We start from the raw sequence: 16297 nt of genomic DNA, 5'->3' as shown, positions 1-16297 counted from the left end.
TCTTTCTGTAGGGGCTCTCCTGGCACTGTAGGGTGTCTAATAGTATCCCTAGCCTCTACCCACTAGATGACAGAAGCAGCTCCCCCAAACCCCCAGGTTGTGACAACCTAAAATGTCTCTAGACATTGTTGTGTGTTACTCCCTCCCCCTTCCTGTTAAGAACCACTGTTTCAGAAGCTTGAAGCTAGTCTTTTACATGATTTTCTTTTAGTTTTGTAGAAGGTTAACAAGAAGGAGGTTGATGGATTGAAATCATTTAACTTTGTTGAGTATCTGCTATAACCAAATGTTTCTTCCATTTCTAGGTTAATGCCATTAAGATTTCTGTCGTATGTGCATACCACCTGTGCTATAATTTGCTTAATATTTTTTTGTTTAAAGTATTCCATTTGTTAACCTAAAGTTATTTATTGAAAATACTTATTTTCATTACCTTGAAATTAAATTTCATTATTTTGTATTTATGCCAGAAACAGAAGGAAATTATAAAAATAAATTGCAGCAAAAACAAAGCATTTTTGTTAAACGGGGGCTGTGAATGTTTTCTTGCAGAAGGCTCCAAGCCTGAGGATTGTTCTCTTCTTTTTTAAAAAGGGAGATTATCAAAGATTAGCAGGGTTAAAATCATAGTAGCATAAATTGAGGATCTCTTTTGTGATGTAATCAGAAAAACTGAAAAATAATTGAAAAGAGAATAATGGTCTCATTTCTTGATTCTTTGTTATTTAATTCAATGTCTTTGTGCCACCTTAGTTCTGTTATGGGTCTGACCCTTTGTGTACCTATGAACTAGGTGATGTATGTTGGTAGCTTGTGTGACCAGGCAAGGAAGCTGGAATATGATGGATAGAACACTGTATACTGACTTCCAGTTGTGTAGTTCACTGTATACTTTACAACAATAAATTTAATATGAGATAAATAATACATAAAACTAATATGATATAGAGCTCAGACAGTCACCACAATCTAAATATGGATAATTCTGATTGGCAGGATTGAGGTGTCTTTGTGGGAGGGGTGGACCTTGAAATTCAGCAGAATTTTAACAGGTAGAGCTTTATTGAAGGACATAGCAGGTGGAAAGTACATTCTAGGGATGCCTGGGTGGCTCACTGGTTGAATGTCTGCCGTTGGCCCTGGGTGTGCCCCTGGGGTCCAGGATGGAGTCCCACATTGGGCTCCCTAGGGGGAGCCTGCTTCTCCCTCTGCCTGTGTCTCTGCCACTCTCTGTGTGTCTCTCATGAATAAATAAATCTAAAAAAAAAAAAGTACATTTTAAGAAAAGGCAAAAACTGGCAGAAAGTACATTCTAAGAAAAGGCAAAAACATGGAGGATACACATTTTATTTTGCAAACTTTATAAAACATGAACATTGTCATGGCATTTAAGGTTGGGAGGGTGAGTTGATGTCAGGCCAAAGAGAGCCTGTAAAAAAAAAAAAAAAAAGAAAAAAAGACTGTGTCTCTACCAGTTAAAAACCAAAACTAGGTAAAGTAACCATTATGAGAGCAAAGAGTGGCTGTAGAAGCAGCTGCATCTTGGGTTGATGTTGTGGGACTCAGAATTTGCCATTAACCCATAAACCAGGGCGTGAGTAAGAGAGAACTTACCCTGTTTTTTAAAAAGGAAGGAAGAGAAGGAGGGCAGAAGGGAAAAGAAGGATTGAAAGAAAGGAAAGGAAGAAAAACACCTCCCACAGCCTATGATGAGATAAGAAAGGGGAAGTGGAATTTAAGCAATTGAGATCAGTTACCTAGACCTGGTAAAGAGCCCGTAAAGGAATAGACACTTAATATTTTAGGCTTCGTGAGCCCTGTGGTCTCTGCGGCTATTCAGGTCTGTGATGGCTGAGTGAAAACAGCCATAGACAACACAGAAACAAGTCCACGTGACTGTGTTCCAATAAAATTTTATTTATGATCATGAAATTTGAATATAATAATTTTCACATCACAAAACATTATTCTTCATCTGATTTTTAAAAAACTGTAAAAAGTATTTTTAGATTGCAGACTATAAAAAAACCAGTGACTGCCGAATTAGGCTCTTGGCCTGTGGTTTGCCAAACTCTGGCCTAGAATGTCAGTTCAAATTCTACCCCTCTTCAGTTACATGAGAACTTCAGGTTAAAATGATATCAAGACTTCATTTATTCAAGAAACCACCTTGAATTTCCCTTTCATTTTGAAAATGTTAACCTGATACCAGTTTTTCAGGTGGACATAAGCTTTAAAGCATACTCATCCTTTTCTACATCTGTTGAAACTGAAACAGTTACGGTTTTTACCTGTGTAGCAAGTTGGCTAGCTCTGTTCATCATTTATGTTTTTGAAAATCAGTGTTTATATTGAGAGATTATTTCTTGGAGGTTAATTTATTTTTTATTTAATAATGAAATAGGTTTCAGATCATTCTATTGTATTTGAAGTGACAGTTTAAAAATAATATGCTAAATAATCTAGTGATAAGAGATTCACCTCTAACTAGTAAAGTTTAATTAATTTTTTCTGTTGGCTGATATATTAGCCACATGTTGAATAATCCTTCTATATGCCATGCATATAGCTCAGATGGACTAATTTAAATTGGGACTCTGTTTAGATAATCTTTTGAAAAAGTAGAATTGTTCTTGTTTATATTGAATACACTTAAGTGCTAAATTGAAGCATTTACTGACATTTTGACTAAAGTAGGATGTCCATATCTAGGGTATGCTTGAAGAGAGTATTAGAGAATTTATTTTTAAAAATATTTCTAATTTTTGCTTTCAATTTTGTTTTTGGATGTTTTAAAAAACACATTACAGATTGGTTCAGTAGCACATGTATTGCATCTGCAGGTGCATGAATATGCATAACTTTGGAGCATGTTCTTAAAAACGTTTCAGTTGGATGATTATTGGATCAAAGAATGGTAGTTACAAGTGGAAACTAAGTTTCTTTACTATATTTAAAACACATTCTATTTTTTGAAAATGATTTTAAAGCAGATACATAGATAAAAACTGACACACAAAAAAATCATGTGGCAAGGTGTGTCTTTGTGCAGACAGAGGAAGTGGGTACATATATGCACTTGTTATGCTCTTAAGACTGATAAAAGGGTTTGATAAGAGCTTACTGCAGTTGTAACCAAAGAAGTCACAAAGCAGAAAACAGAAAAAAGAGAAAAAAAATCCAGCCTGCCTGTCAAGCAGAAGGCTGAATGAATTTTGTTTTTCTTTATTGTTGAACCCCAAATTCATATCATTTGCAAGAATCTCAATTTCAACCTACCTGCTTTGTGGTGAATTTTGCCAACTGCTCCTTTATGCAGCTGAAGTGTTTGGTGGGCAGTGCTTGCAGAGTTGAGATCCTTAGTGCCGGGATGCCGGGCTTACCCCTGTCAACAAATGCGTTGTCATTGCTTCATCACTTCGTAAGTCATGCTTCAGGGTCATACGGTCGAAAAATTCACCAAGTGCAAAAATGCAAAATAGTTCTTAAAAGATAAAAAAGGCTAGACTTTAACAACCCTCTGACCGGAATGATCTTCTAGGAAGGTAATGGATATGACATAGAGTCTTAGCTGTTTTCTCTACTGGTTTGTAGTAGCCTTCTTTGTTAAAAGTGCACTTTCTTTGATGTATGTCATGATTATAGACAGAATCTGACTAATATTACAAACCAGAACAAAGAAGAGTAGGCAATCACAAATCTGTTCATTGTGATCACATTTATTGCTACCTACAGTGCAGTATTTCAACAACTTCTCTTTACTTCGAGTCCTTATGGACTGTTTAATAGTCCTTTGCTTGCATTTTAGCCATCATTGCACTTTTTACTCGGTGTGCCTCACGTGTACTGGGGGCTACTTAGTGACTCTTTTAAGTTAGTAGGTGACAACCTTTCATTTGGTGCTCTGACAGCCGTATAGAGTTGCTGTTTAGGTGTGATGATTAGTCCGTGTAAGTTTGGTCTTTGGTAGGGTGTAAGTTTCCTATTACCTATTCATGCAAGTGAATCTTATATTTTTTTTCAAAGCTCTCTGTTAGGATAACCGCTGAGAAAATGAGTCTATATTATTAAATGTGACCAAATTCACAATATGTAATTCAATAAAACAGCCTGGCCTAAAGTGTTCTCAATCATAATAGGCCTCTAAAGGTTTCTTGTGTGAGTGGAAACATTTCTAGTGGCTCCTATGGGACTCTGGGTCCTTCCTTTCCTTTTTCCCTCAATGAGAACATGAAGCTAATAATCAGTGAGAGAGGCTCTCCTGAGTGTCACCTGTAACTAGAAACAAACTAACACCATAATAAACAAAGCTTTTCCTGTATACGTATGACATATGACGCGGCAGTGAGATAGAAAGCTGAGGAAAGTATCAGGATCATCTATGGCAAACCAGCACAGTTCTTTCAGATCTGGAAATACTGAGGAAATGAACCATCAGGACTGAGCAGACCCCCCGGGGGGGCAGTCGGGGGTGGGACCCAAGCCAGGAGCGGGCAGCAGAGTGGCAGCCCAGGGTCCTCAGGGAGCCACAGCCCAAGGCGGCTGCTTCCGGGGGCAGGGGCTGCAGGCTGTTGTGAACAGCGGTGGAGAGAGTGAAGAGGACTGCCGACTAAGGCAAGAGGTGAACTGGGTGCTTGGGGCAGGGAATAGGCAGGGGCAGATGGCTACTTGGTGGCCCTGTCCCTTTAGGCGTGACACTGAGTGAGCTTCACTTAGCCTTGTTTAAGAAATGAAGTACATCCTCCCAAGGTTGCTGTGACGGTGAAGTGAGACCACGTATGTCACACCTGAGCTCTGGTGCTGGCACAAAGCTTACTGCCATTCACCAGAAGGGACGTGAGGTGACAGTTTAGGGGGTAATGATTCCTACAGGCATCTGTATATGGGGAAAACCTTAGGCTAGCTTCTGGGCCCTTGTTAGTCTGACCCCAGCCTGCCTGCCGGGGTCACTCCCCACCACTTCTCTTCCTAATTACCAGTTTGGAGCTTGTGGTACAGCTTCTGTACCTTGCCAGTTATCTCGGTAGTACGAGATGATCACACCAGCAGGACCCTGAGGTTCAGAGGTTCAGAGGTTCAGAGTGTTCAAGCGGCTTGTTCAAGCTCCTGCAGCCTCAGGGACCTCTCCGAGATCTTCGTATCTCTGTGGTGTTGTCCATGAAACTCTCTCGGCCTGAAATGCTCTTGTCCTCCTGCTCCCTGCAGGACAGGACCTCCCCCCAAGGCAGGGGGTGCTTGCTGCCTCCCTGCCCTCCTATCACTTCATATGCTTATTGTCTTACAGGTAAATGCTTTGTGGTCTTTACCCTGTATCTCATCCATCTTTTATTCCCATTACTAAGCCAGTTCTTCATCAGCTCTCCCCCACTGTTACCTGCCCCTGTGAGTGCTTCATAAGTGTTTGTGGAATAGTGAGCACATAAATACAGGAATGCATAAATATTGAAAGAGTTAGGTGAACAGCAGCAGAAAAACAGGATTTAAATCTCTCCCTTTCTTCAAGATGTTTTTCCTTTGTAACTCTGCTAAACCAGCAGGAAGTTAAGGAAGTTACTTATGCAATGACTACGTCCATATCTTTTTCAGTGTGAACTGTTGTGGGCTGGGCCTCTGACCCCTTGTTCACTGCTGTGTCCTAAGCGCTTAGTGCGATGCTTGGCACATGGTAAGTACTTAGTAAACATTTGTTGGGTGAGTGAGTGAGTTGTGCCAGAGGGGCTTCTGTAGTTGAAAGTCCTCTTGAAACTCAGGGGCTCTGGTCTTTTGTCAGTCTACTGTCTTGAAGGGCCCCATCTCTGAGTGATGGAATAGTGTGACTTTCTGATTCGGTCATTTACCTCTAAGGTCCCTGACAGCCACAGGCATCTGAGCATCTGTGTTGTCTTCCAGTTGAATTCTCTGAATGATTATCTGAGATCTTTACTGTGTGTTCAGGAGACAGGGCAGGTTTTGGAGTAAAGTAGGGCTCTAAGCTTCAAAGCCTTTGTAAATGTGTCAGAAGATCCTTGGATAATTTCTATCCTCCTTCTGTGCTTTTTAAATGCCTCATCTCTTGTTAGAGACATGTATTTAGTATTATATTTGCTCATTTTTGCTTCCATTAGTGAACTGTACAGATGCTGACGACGATTGTGGTATCTAGGACAAGGTTTTTCGCAGGAAGGATGCTTCCTGGCTTTTCCCCACTCCTCCAGTTTTGTTTTTGAAAGGAACCATCCTTTTAAAAAAGCTTGACTTGTGATTTGTTTGTGGCTGTGTAATCGATTAGCAATGTCCTGTAACACAGTCCTGTAACATGCATCTGGTGAAGGAAGAGCTAAGGAGATAATTGTGAAGGAGATAAGAATGTAAATAGTCTTCCCTGTGTTTCTCTTTATTTGGGATTGTTATTTTAAAATGATCTATTGAAGTGTCTCATGCTTTAATCAGAAATAAAAATAATTCCTGGACATAACTTCCAGGTAGGGTCATTAACTTTATGTTCATGATTTGTTTGCACTGTTGAATTAATTATCCTGGAAAATTTGTATGTCTCCATCCCTGTTTTGACCAGAGCGGCCAGGGAGTCTGGTGAAAGAAAAGCTGTGTAGGAGGGAGAGGCAGAGACAGGGCTGAAGGGCAGAGGGCAGGCCACCCTTCACCCTGGTCCACTTCTTGTTTTCAGGGCCCATTTACCCCTCAACCCACAGGTGCCTCTCTGTCCTTGCCTGATTTCTCCATGTCCCATTGTGCCACCAGAGCCAGGGTCCTTCCCACCCTTGTTATGGACTGAATATCTATCCTCCCCACCCCCCACCCCAAGTTGCTAGGTTCAGGCCCCAACTCCCAACATGATGGTATTGGCGATAATTCAAGTCAGACAAGGTCACGAGGCTGGGGCCTTCCTGATGGGATCTGTGCCCATACTGTCTCTGCCATGCGAGGACTCAGCAGGAGGCAGATGTCTGAAATCCAGAAAAGCGCTCTTAGCAGAAGCCAGTCGTGCTAGCCCCTGATCTTAAGCTGCTAGCGTCCAGAAGTGTGAGGAAATACTTTGCCCTTGTTGAAGCCACCCACTTTATGAGATTTTGTTCTGGCCGCCGAAGCTAAGACAGCCTTTGTCCTTCTTCCCCACTTTGATGTCTGTCTGACTGGTCATAATCTCCGAGTTTGCTTCCTCGGCTCAAAAACTAAGCTAGGTTAATCTATGCTAATATGGCAAACAGGGTTTGAGAAAAATGATGTGCCTTTCCTTTCCCAAAGGCCCACCGTTGTTTCTCTGCCAGGTGTCGGGAGATGTAGTCCAAAGACTCACTTTGCAGAGATTATAGCCCCTGCATTTGGTTTATCTGGGATGGCGGAGTGGACTCGGAGTTGCTCTTTTTACACATACAAGAGGGCTTCCTAGCACACTGCCTTGCTGACCTTGGGCTGGGACACTTGTTCTGTGGTGATGCTCTTCCTTTCCTCTGCCATCTAGACCCTTCCGCCTTGGCATCCCCTGTGTGTCCATACCTGTTGGCTCTCCAGGGGCCAGTGCCTGCCAGCTCCCAGCACATTATTTCCTCAGCAGCTGGCACAGGATTTTTTTGTTGCCAGCTGGAAGCTCAGCTATTAAAAAATAAAACTTGGCCCATCTTGAGTATCATATGTTTCCATCAGGACTTGGATCAGCGTCCTGGCACAATGCACAGCCACTTGGACACCTCTCTAGGACTGAGAACCCGGTCTTCTTCTAGGTCTGGGACCACATTTTCACCTGCTACGCCAAATACAATTTCCTTGAGAAACCTGTGATGCTTATGATTAATTGAGGGCCACTTTACCATCATTTCATGTGGTCATATTGAATTTATTAACCTCTACAGTGTTTCTTCAGCATTAGGTTGCCTGCTCTGATAGTTACTGTCAGTTTCATATGGTAAATTGTAAATTCTCAGAATAAGGTTCATGTTTCTTAGGTTAATGAGCAGCTAACACACAACCCTCAAATGGTGGACATTTACTGCATAGCTTCACGTGAGCTGAGGAGATCCAAGAGCAAGAGATCTTAGTAAATACTTGACGAGTGTCCTTGGTATTTCACATGCTGAAAAGAACGTTTGGTAGAATGTTTTTTATATCTGCAAACAAAAGAATAATTGGGTAATTTAAAATAGTTACTGTAGCTGGGTCTTTCTGTATAATTCTTACACTGCTTTGCTTATAAGAAGGACATTAAAATTAGAAAATATTAATCATTTTGTAGCTTTGAGATCTTATTTGCACTAACTTCAACTCTTTGTCATGAATTCATTAATTTTTTATTCGGAATAATGTATTCTTCCCTGGAAAGTTAAATAAGCAGGCCTGGGATTACTGCAGCTTAACTGTGATTCAGAAATAAAGAGTCCTGGAAATCACTTACTGGTATTAAAAAATGTATACAGTAAGGAGGATTTTAAAGCAGTCTGTACTGTGTGTATACTGATAAAGAAAAACAGCACATTGAAGAGACTTCTTATATTTAAATGATGTCACTGTTAGTCATACCAAAAAAATGTATTTCTCTAATGTGGTACCTAGATGGTAAAGTAAAGATTGTCTTCTGGTTTCATCATGTATTTCTTTAGTAGCTGGTATGAATTGTCTGGTATCTATGAGATGTCTATTGTTAATGAAGGTTTTAAATTGTAATGAACTTCGCTTCCTTCATCTGTAGAATGAAATAGTAGTGCCTTTCTTACAGGATTATTATAAGGAATTTTAAAAGGTAAATTATATGGCTATATTAAACACAGAAAGCTGTGTACATAGTGCAATGATACATTTTATTATTTGAATAATAAATTTTTTTAACCTCTTAACTCCAGACTTTATTTAGATTTCACCAGCTTTTTCCATTAATGTCCTCTTTCTCTTCCAGGATCTAGTCCAGACAGCCACACTGGATTTAGTTGTTATGTTTTTCCTGCCTTCTCTGATAAGTCACCGCTTCTCAGTCTTTCCTTACTTTTCATGACCGTGACAATCCTGGGGAGTGTTGACAGGTATCCTGTAGAATGCCCCCCTCAATCTGGATTTGTCTGTCTTTTTACCACATGATTAACTGTGATTATACATTTTTGGAAAGAATACCATAGAGGTGAAGTGGCTTCCTTGTCCCATTGTATAAGGGGTGCATGATGTCACTGGTGATAGTACTTTCACTACTGGTGTTTGTCAGATTTCTCCACTCTACAGGTACTGTTTATCCCTTTCCCTTTCTATCTAGTCTTTGGAACTAGGTCACTAAGTCTAATGGACTCTTGGGAAGGAGTGTGATTAAGCCCCATCTCCTGGTGGGAATAGCGTCTGCATAAATTATTTATAGTTCTGTAACGAAGACTTGTAAGCTATTATTTTATCACTTAATAAATCCTTAATACATAAAATAATAAAGCATCTCAAATAATTTTCCAAAATTCTTGTAACAATATACTGCCACTATAGATCTTGCAAGACAGTGAGAAACTTTGGATCTGATAAAAGAAGCTGTCCCTGGAATTTTGTGCTTAGACAGTGAAGCATATTGGAAATGAGGACAGGAGAGATGCAAAGGTTATGGTTCTCTCCTGTGCTCAAAAATAGGCGTAGTGGGGATCCCTGGGTGGCGCAGCGGTTTGGCGTCTGCCTTTGGCCCAGGGCGCGATCCTGGAGACCCGGGATCGAGTCCCGCGTCGGGCTCCCGGTGCATGGAGCCTGCTTCTCCCTCTCCCTCTGCCTGTGTCTCTGCCTCTCTCTCTCTGTGTGACTATCATAAATAAATAAAAATTAAAAAAATAAAATAAATGGCAATTCGCCTTTAAAAAAAGAAATAGGCGTAGTATGTCAAACACTTAAGTTATGAAAACACCAAAGATCCTGTGATTGTTTCCTGTGCCTGGATCTACCTGGATCTACATCTACATCATTTATAAGGTTTTGGCTTAGATTTGCAGGAATGTAGAGTGGATACCACCTTAGAAATCAACCGGTCTGGTGTTTCTTTGTACAGGTGAAGAAATTGAAGCACAGAGAGGGCATATATCTTCCTCAGCACTCCAGAACTGGTTTGCACGGGGACAGATGGTAACTAGATTTATAGTGAGCATCATTTTGTAATGTATGAAATATCAAATCACTCTGATGTACCCCTGAATTAATAGGGTATTATATGTCAGTTATACTTTAATTTTAAAAAAGAAAAACCATAACAAAATAAATCACCTTTATTTGTTCTTCCTAACTCCAGAGAATTGGAATGTTTGAGCAGATGGCTTGATTAATAGCATAACCGAATTTTTTTTTTTTAGCATATCCGAATATTTAGTAGTACTTAAGAACTGGGAAAATTGCATGGAGGTGTTTTTGTGCCACCGCATGTTATGCGACCAAGCCTATTATCTTATTGACACTATTGACTCAAAAATTAATTCATAGGAAAGATATATTGGATATTTATTTTTAATTTTAATTAATGCTAATAACACCTGATTTGCATTGAGTAAATATTCTTGTCTTTTTTCCCTTCCCTAATAATTTTACTGACTGACTACTGTGGGGGGCTGGCAAGTTAGGTTTTCAATTCTTTTAGCTGATAGGAAAAATATTTTTACTTACTGTTGCTAGAAATGGCAGAAGTTGTTATTATCAGTAAGAGGGAGAGTTATGAGAGTGTCTTACTTGTTTCATTCACCTGCCTACATCTAAGCCTGGGCTGGAGTGCTGCACTCTTCATAGCAGTTCATGCCCTATCTTTGCTGCTCTTCGTGGTCCCCCCTTCTCTGACGTGGGTCAGCACTGCTGTTTCCTTATTCCTCTCAAACAGCTTCTCCTTGGGCCCCTTCTATCTGGTTCTTATCCTGATTCTTCCATTAAAGGGACGGTTCAGTTCCACCTCCCAAACGGATTCACTGATCTCACTGATGAAACCTCCGAACTCCCTGTGAATCTGTTAATCACAAATTTTCCCTTGCCTTTTTTTTTTTTTTTTTTTTAGTTTTACTTATTTATTTGAGAGAGCACAAGGTGAGGGCGAGGTGGGGGGGGGGGCAGACCGCCCGCTGAGCAGGGAGCCTGGGCGGGAGGGGGGGCACTGGGCTCCATCCCAGGATGACCTGAGCTGAAGGCAGACATTCGTTTGCCTTCACCGCTGAACCCCCTGAGCCCCCCAGGGCCCTTCGCTTGCCCTTTTTAAAGTGATACGACTGTGCTTCCTGTGCGGTGCGATGCTAAGCATTTGTGGATTCGTATAGGAGGTTTAACTCACGTAAATACAACTTACCACAAAACTGGTGTCCGTGTCTGTCATAATCACCTGAGGACGGTTACCAATCCCAGGAGTAAATGGTTCTCACAAATAATTGGAATTTGTATGACCTGTGTTCCGCCCAACCATGTTTTTAGTTTTTTCTGTGTTGCTGTTTATAAAGAGCCATCACTGTTGATGGTTTTTCTTGCCACGACGAAGAGTTAGGGATTCCCAGTTTCACTCCATAGACCTCTGGGTTTTAGTACTACATGAAGCTCCTGAAATTGCAAGTTAGATTTTTCCGTGTTAAGCATTTTTCTGAGGCAACAGACCATAGCTTTCATCAAAGTTCCTAAGATGTTTAAGGAGCCGTGATGTTCAGGGTTCATCTACACACGTATTCTTACATAGACTCAGAGCAGTTGGCTAGCAGACTTCATTCATTCAGCAGACTTCTTTTCTCTCTTTTGCTGTCCTTCCCAGTTCCTCTGTATTCCCCACATAGCGCCTCCTGTATTTTTATATTCCTAGCTCTTACCTCTTCTATGCTCCCTTCTGTTAGTTAGGATGCTGTTAGGTGCAGGTGTAATTTAACAAATAGACATTGAAGCACCAAAAGAAACCTGACTCAGATTGCCTTAAACAATGGATTTATTGGCTCAACTAATGAAGGACAGAGATTGTTCAGATTTTACATGTGGTTTGACTTGGACCCAGATTTATTTCTCTGCATTTCTCTCACCTTTGCTCTCCTTCCTACATGTATTGCCTTTGTTCTCCTGCCAGCTTCCCTCATGGTAGCAAAAAGCAGCAGTTTTAGTCCTGATGTTGACAACCAGTCATCATCATCCAGTCCAGTAGGCGCTTCACTTCCTTCTATCATTAAATAAGCAGAACCAGTCAGGTTAGCCCGGGGGATGACTTAAGCGTGGTGTTACCACCATACCTGGATAAGTCACAGTGATGAAGGGGAAGAGATTACCATATTTGGTTTATGTCAATCAAGATCTACTTTTAGGACTTTAGCATTCCAACTTGGGTGTGGGTGTGGATGCTGGTAAGAAATCTGCTGAGCAGCAACTAACAGTATTTATCATATCCCTTAAATTATGTGGGGTTCTGACACACAGCTCCTGGTGTTTGACTGCAGTCATGTTTTGGAGATAGGATTTTACTGCTGTAGAAGTTGGGAATACACTGTGTTATGTGAAGAAAGTTATGTGAAACCTTAGTTCTTGGGATGTTTTACTAGTCAGAGATCTACCAGAGAAACAGAACCAACAGTGAACACACACACACACACACACACACACACACACACATATGCAGGTACTTTTTTATTTAAATATTATTAATGTTAAATTTTATTTACCTGTTTACCTATTAAACTTATTTATTTGAAGGCATTGATTTATGGGATTTGGAGGCTGCTAAACCTGAAATCCCAAATGCAGGCAGGCAGGCAGGCAATCTGGAAACTTGGGCAGGAGCTGATACTGTAGTCTTGAGGTAGAATTTCGTCCTCAGGGGACCCTTGGTTTTGTTCATAAGGCTTTTCAACTGATTGGATGAAGCCCACCCACATCACAGAGAATAATCTCCTATGCTTAATGTCACCTAATTGTAGATGTTAATGAGATTACAAAATACCTTCACAGCAACATCAAGACTAGCGTTTAATTGAGTAATAGCTTAGCCAAATTGGCACATAAAACTAATAATCATCGATGTTATTATTGTAACACCAAAGAAGGCTTCTGTTATTAAATAAATTTGAGAAATGTTATATTAGACATTGTTCTAGGCTTTTCATTCTTTAATATGCTTAAGCACATTGTGATTTTTAACTATTTCTTTAACTTGATCAAGGACATTTTTTGTTCCCCTTAAGACTTTCTCACTGGACTAGTATTTCACAGAACTCATTTTGCAAAACATTGGATTAAACTAGGACTAGGAAGAAGGAGTTTACTATAATTATGGGCAGTTTTATTTATATGTCTCTGTTGTTTGTGCTCTTAAATTTTTAATGCGTATTCCTCTTCCTCTGTTAAATTATATGCCTCTTTTGGCATTGTGTCTTCACAAAGTGGAAATTCAATAATGTTGGCTGAAATATTTTTAGATAAATGAATGGTTGTTAAGTCTTGGGTTAATGATCTTTATATTTGCTCAGAGCCATCACTTTCCCTTGACAGACATTAAATGGTAATAGCTTTAAAATGTTTGCTGCTCTTTGGAGGTTTTCTCATTGTGGAGAACCAGCTAGTAAGATGGAGCTGGTTCTATGTCATGGGCATAATAAGCCTCATCTTACCACTTCACTTTTTAATGTGACAGGCTATAACTTTGTTTCACTTAAAAGATTATTTAAGTGGACAAATATTAAGAGAACAGAACAGGTTATGGTCTGAAAGCAACTCTGCTCGTTTTGTTTGTTTTGTTTTACTCCTCTCACGGTACCCAGCACGTTGTCTTACTTTCGTTGGTGTTTGGTATATGTCAAGCCTGACTCTTAGAAGAGAAAAATAATTCCTCTTAACTTGGCTTCAGTTCCTTCTGTTTGTGATGATCTGTTATGAGATCAAACAGCTGAGATTTGCTCTCAGCCTGTAACCTCTCATAATGTCCTGTGGTCTAGAGATGGTCTAGAGTCTATATGTGGAGTGAGTCCTGTCCAAAGACCACGCCCAGTAATCAGATCACGTTGAGGGTAGATCCACTTGCCTGGAGGGGAGTGGAGCAGGCAAGACAGGAGTGTTTGTCCCCTGAATGTCCTGAGCATATGAGCTATTATCTTGGATCCCTTCCAGGTCCTTTGAGCTGTTTCCTGTATAGGATAGGAGCCACCCTAACCTGTTTGCATAGATGTTGTGAACAAGGAAAATCACTCTTGGAAAACAAATCAAAATTTAAAGTCTGATTGAATTAGAGGGGCACCTGGGTGGTTGCAGGCAGTTAAGCGTCTGACTCTTGGTTTTGGCTCAGGGCATGATCTCTAGTCATAAGATCAAACCCTGCTTCAGACTCTGTGGTCCGTGGGGAGTCTGTTTGAGATTCTCTCTCTCCCTCTCCCCCTGCACTTCCCCTCTGCATGCTTTCTCTCTTAAATAAATAAATCTTAAAAAAAATAAAGCGTGATTTGATTAGAAAGGCTCTAATTGTATCTGAAGAGGTTATTTTAAAATAACCAGTTTTGATTGAATTCAACATTTTGTGCAGGCATGAAAAACTGGACATGTTCATTTCTTTTCCTTGCCATACAAAAGAAAAAGATACTTCAAAGGTGTCATTGGTCATGGAGTTGGGATAAAGCCCAACCTTATAAAACTTAAAAGCGTTCTTCCTTCCAAGGACAGAGACAACCACAAAATTATCTGTGCTGCTTGAGACAATAGCCTGAAAACTGAAAAGAGCTAGCCTTAAACACTTTTTCCCAGATTAAAAATGAATAATCTAAATATTATTGTTATTTTTAATTTTTTATTTCAATTCAACTTAATTAACATATAAGGTATTACTAGTTTCAGAGGTAGAATTTAGTGATTCATCAGTTGCATGTAACACCCAGTGCTCATCACATCCCTGCCCTCCTTCTGTGCATTACCCAGTGACCATATCCTCCCACCTCCATCTCCCCTCCAGGGACCCTCAGTTTGTTCCCTAGAATTAAGAGTCTCTTACAATTTGCCTCCCTCACTGATTTCATCTTATTCTATTTTTTTCTCCCTTCCTCCGTGATCATCTGTTTTGTTTCTTAAATTCCACATATGAGTGAAATATATGGTATTTATCTTTCTCTGAGACTCCTTTGCCTTTGCATAATACCCTGTAGCTCCATCTACATGGTTACAAATGGCAAGATTTCGTTCTTTTCGATGGATGAGTAATATTCCATTGAATATATACATCACATTTTCTTTTAAATATTGTTTTATATATAATACAATATGTAAAATATCTACATTTACTATAAATATAATATATTTAAACATATTAAATATCTGAATAACTATAAAATAATAAATCCGGGCAGCCTGGGTGCCTCAGCGGTTTAGCGCTGCCTTCAGCCCAGGTCATGATCCTGGAGTCCTGGGATCGAGTCCCACGTTGGGCTCCCTGCATGGAGCCTGCTTCTCCCTCTGCCTGTGTCTCTGCCTCTCTCTGTCTCTCTCTGTGTCTCTCATGAATGAATAAATAAAATCTTAAAAAAAGTTAAAATAATCATTTTGATTGTAGAAATTTTGGAAATGACAGATAAAAGGCAGGCATTAAAAATTACATTTAATCCCATTACCCAGAAATGATCACTATTCACTCTGTACTTAGTTCTTATTGTATTCATATATGTACGTGTAACTGTTTTCACCTAATTATTTAGCTCCCCAAATAATTATTTTATTTTTAGAGCCTTAAGGTTAATGTTATAGAAGTTTATGAATATATTCCTTGTTGATTATTAATATGCTTTTATATGATTCATATAAAATATAAAAATACATCTTATATGTTCTTTTTTTTCTCCCACCTTCCAACCTTGTTAGAAGGACAAACTCTTTCTCTCTGTAGCGTTCCACCTGTTCTCTCTTTAAATCTCAGGTCGAATTCGTAGGTTTTCAGGATGATTTGAAAGTTATCTAGGTAAGTTGGTGGGAACAGGTGACTTGGGGACCCTACTCCTCCGCCATCTTGCTGCTCCCCCTTGTATGTTCTTTCATCGAATGTACAAAATCACACACAGTAATGGCAGCTGATCTTTAATAGGTGAATACCGTGAGCTGCATGCATTACCTGTATTTTCCTCAACCCTCACAATGAGGTGCTAGGTAGGTATTGTTTTTTTTGTTTTTTGTTTTTTTTGCTTTTTTTTAAATTTTTATTTATTTATGATAGTCACAGAGAGAGAGAGAGAGAGAGAGGCAGAGACACAGGCAGAGGGAGAAGCAGGCTCCATGCACCAGGAGCCCGACGCGGGATTCGATCCTGGGTCTCCAGGATCACGCCCTGGGCCAAAGGCAGGCGCTAAACCGCTGCGCCACCCAGGGATCCCCTAGGTAGGTATTGTTA

General features: G+C 40.0%; 1 protein-coding gene across 6 annotated transcripts in view; it reads left to right on the top strand.

Annotated features, from left to right (window-relative positions):
• Positions 1-16297, top strand: part of CAMK4 (calcium/calmodulin dependent protein kinase IV) — a 279198-nt gene that overhangs the window by 83034 nt on the left and 179867 nt on the right. Inside the window, exon 1 of one of the 6 annotated variants that reach the window (XM_035714405.2) lies at positions 5637-5665. The exons of the other annotated variants lie outside the window; for them this stretch is intronic. Coding sequence (XP_035570298.1) covers positions 5652-5665 — 14 coding nt within the window. The 5' untranslated portion in view covers positions 5637-5651. Of the gene's footprint in view, positions 1-5636; positions 5666-16297 lie in introns of those variants that run through there. 6 annotated transcript variants of the gene reach the window in all.

The sequence above is a fragment of the Canis lupus genome, chromosome 3, assembly GCF_003254725.2.
Source record: "Canis lupus dingo isolate Sandy chromosome 3, ASM325472v2, whole genome shotgun sequence".
NCBI lineage: Eukaryota > Metazoa > Chordata > Mammalia > Carnivora > Canidae > Canis > Canis lupus.
The sequence above is the reverse complement of the archived record's forward strand: the minus strand, read 5'-3'. Positions and strand labels throughout refer to the sequence as shown.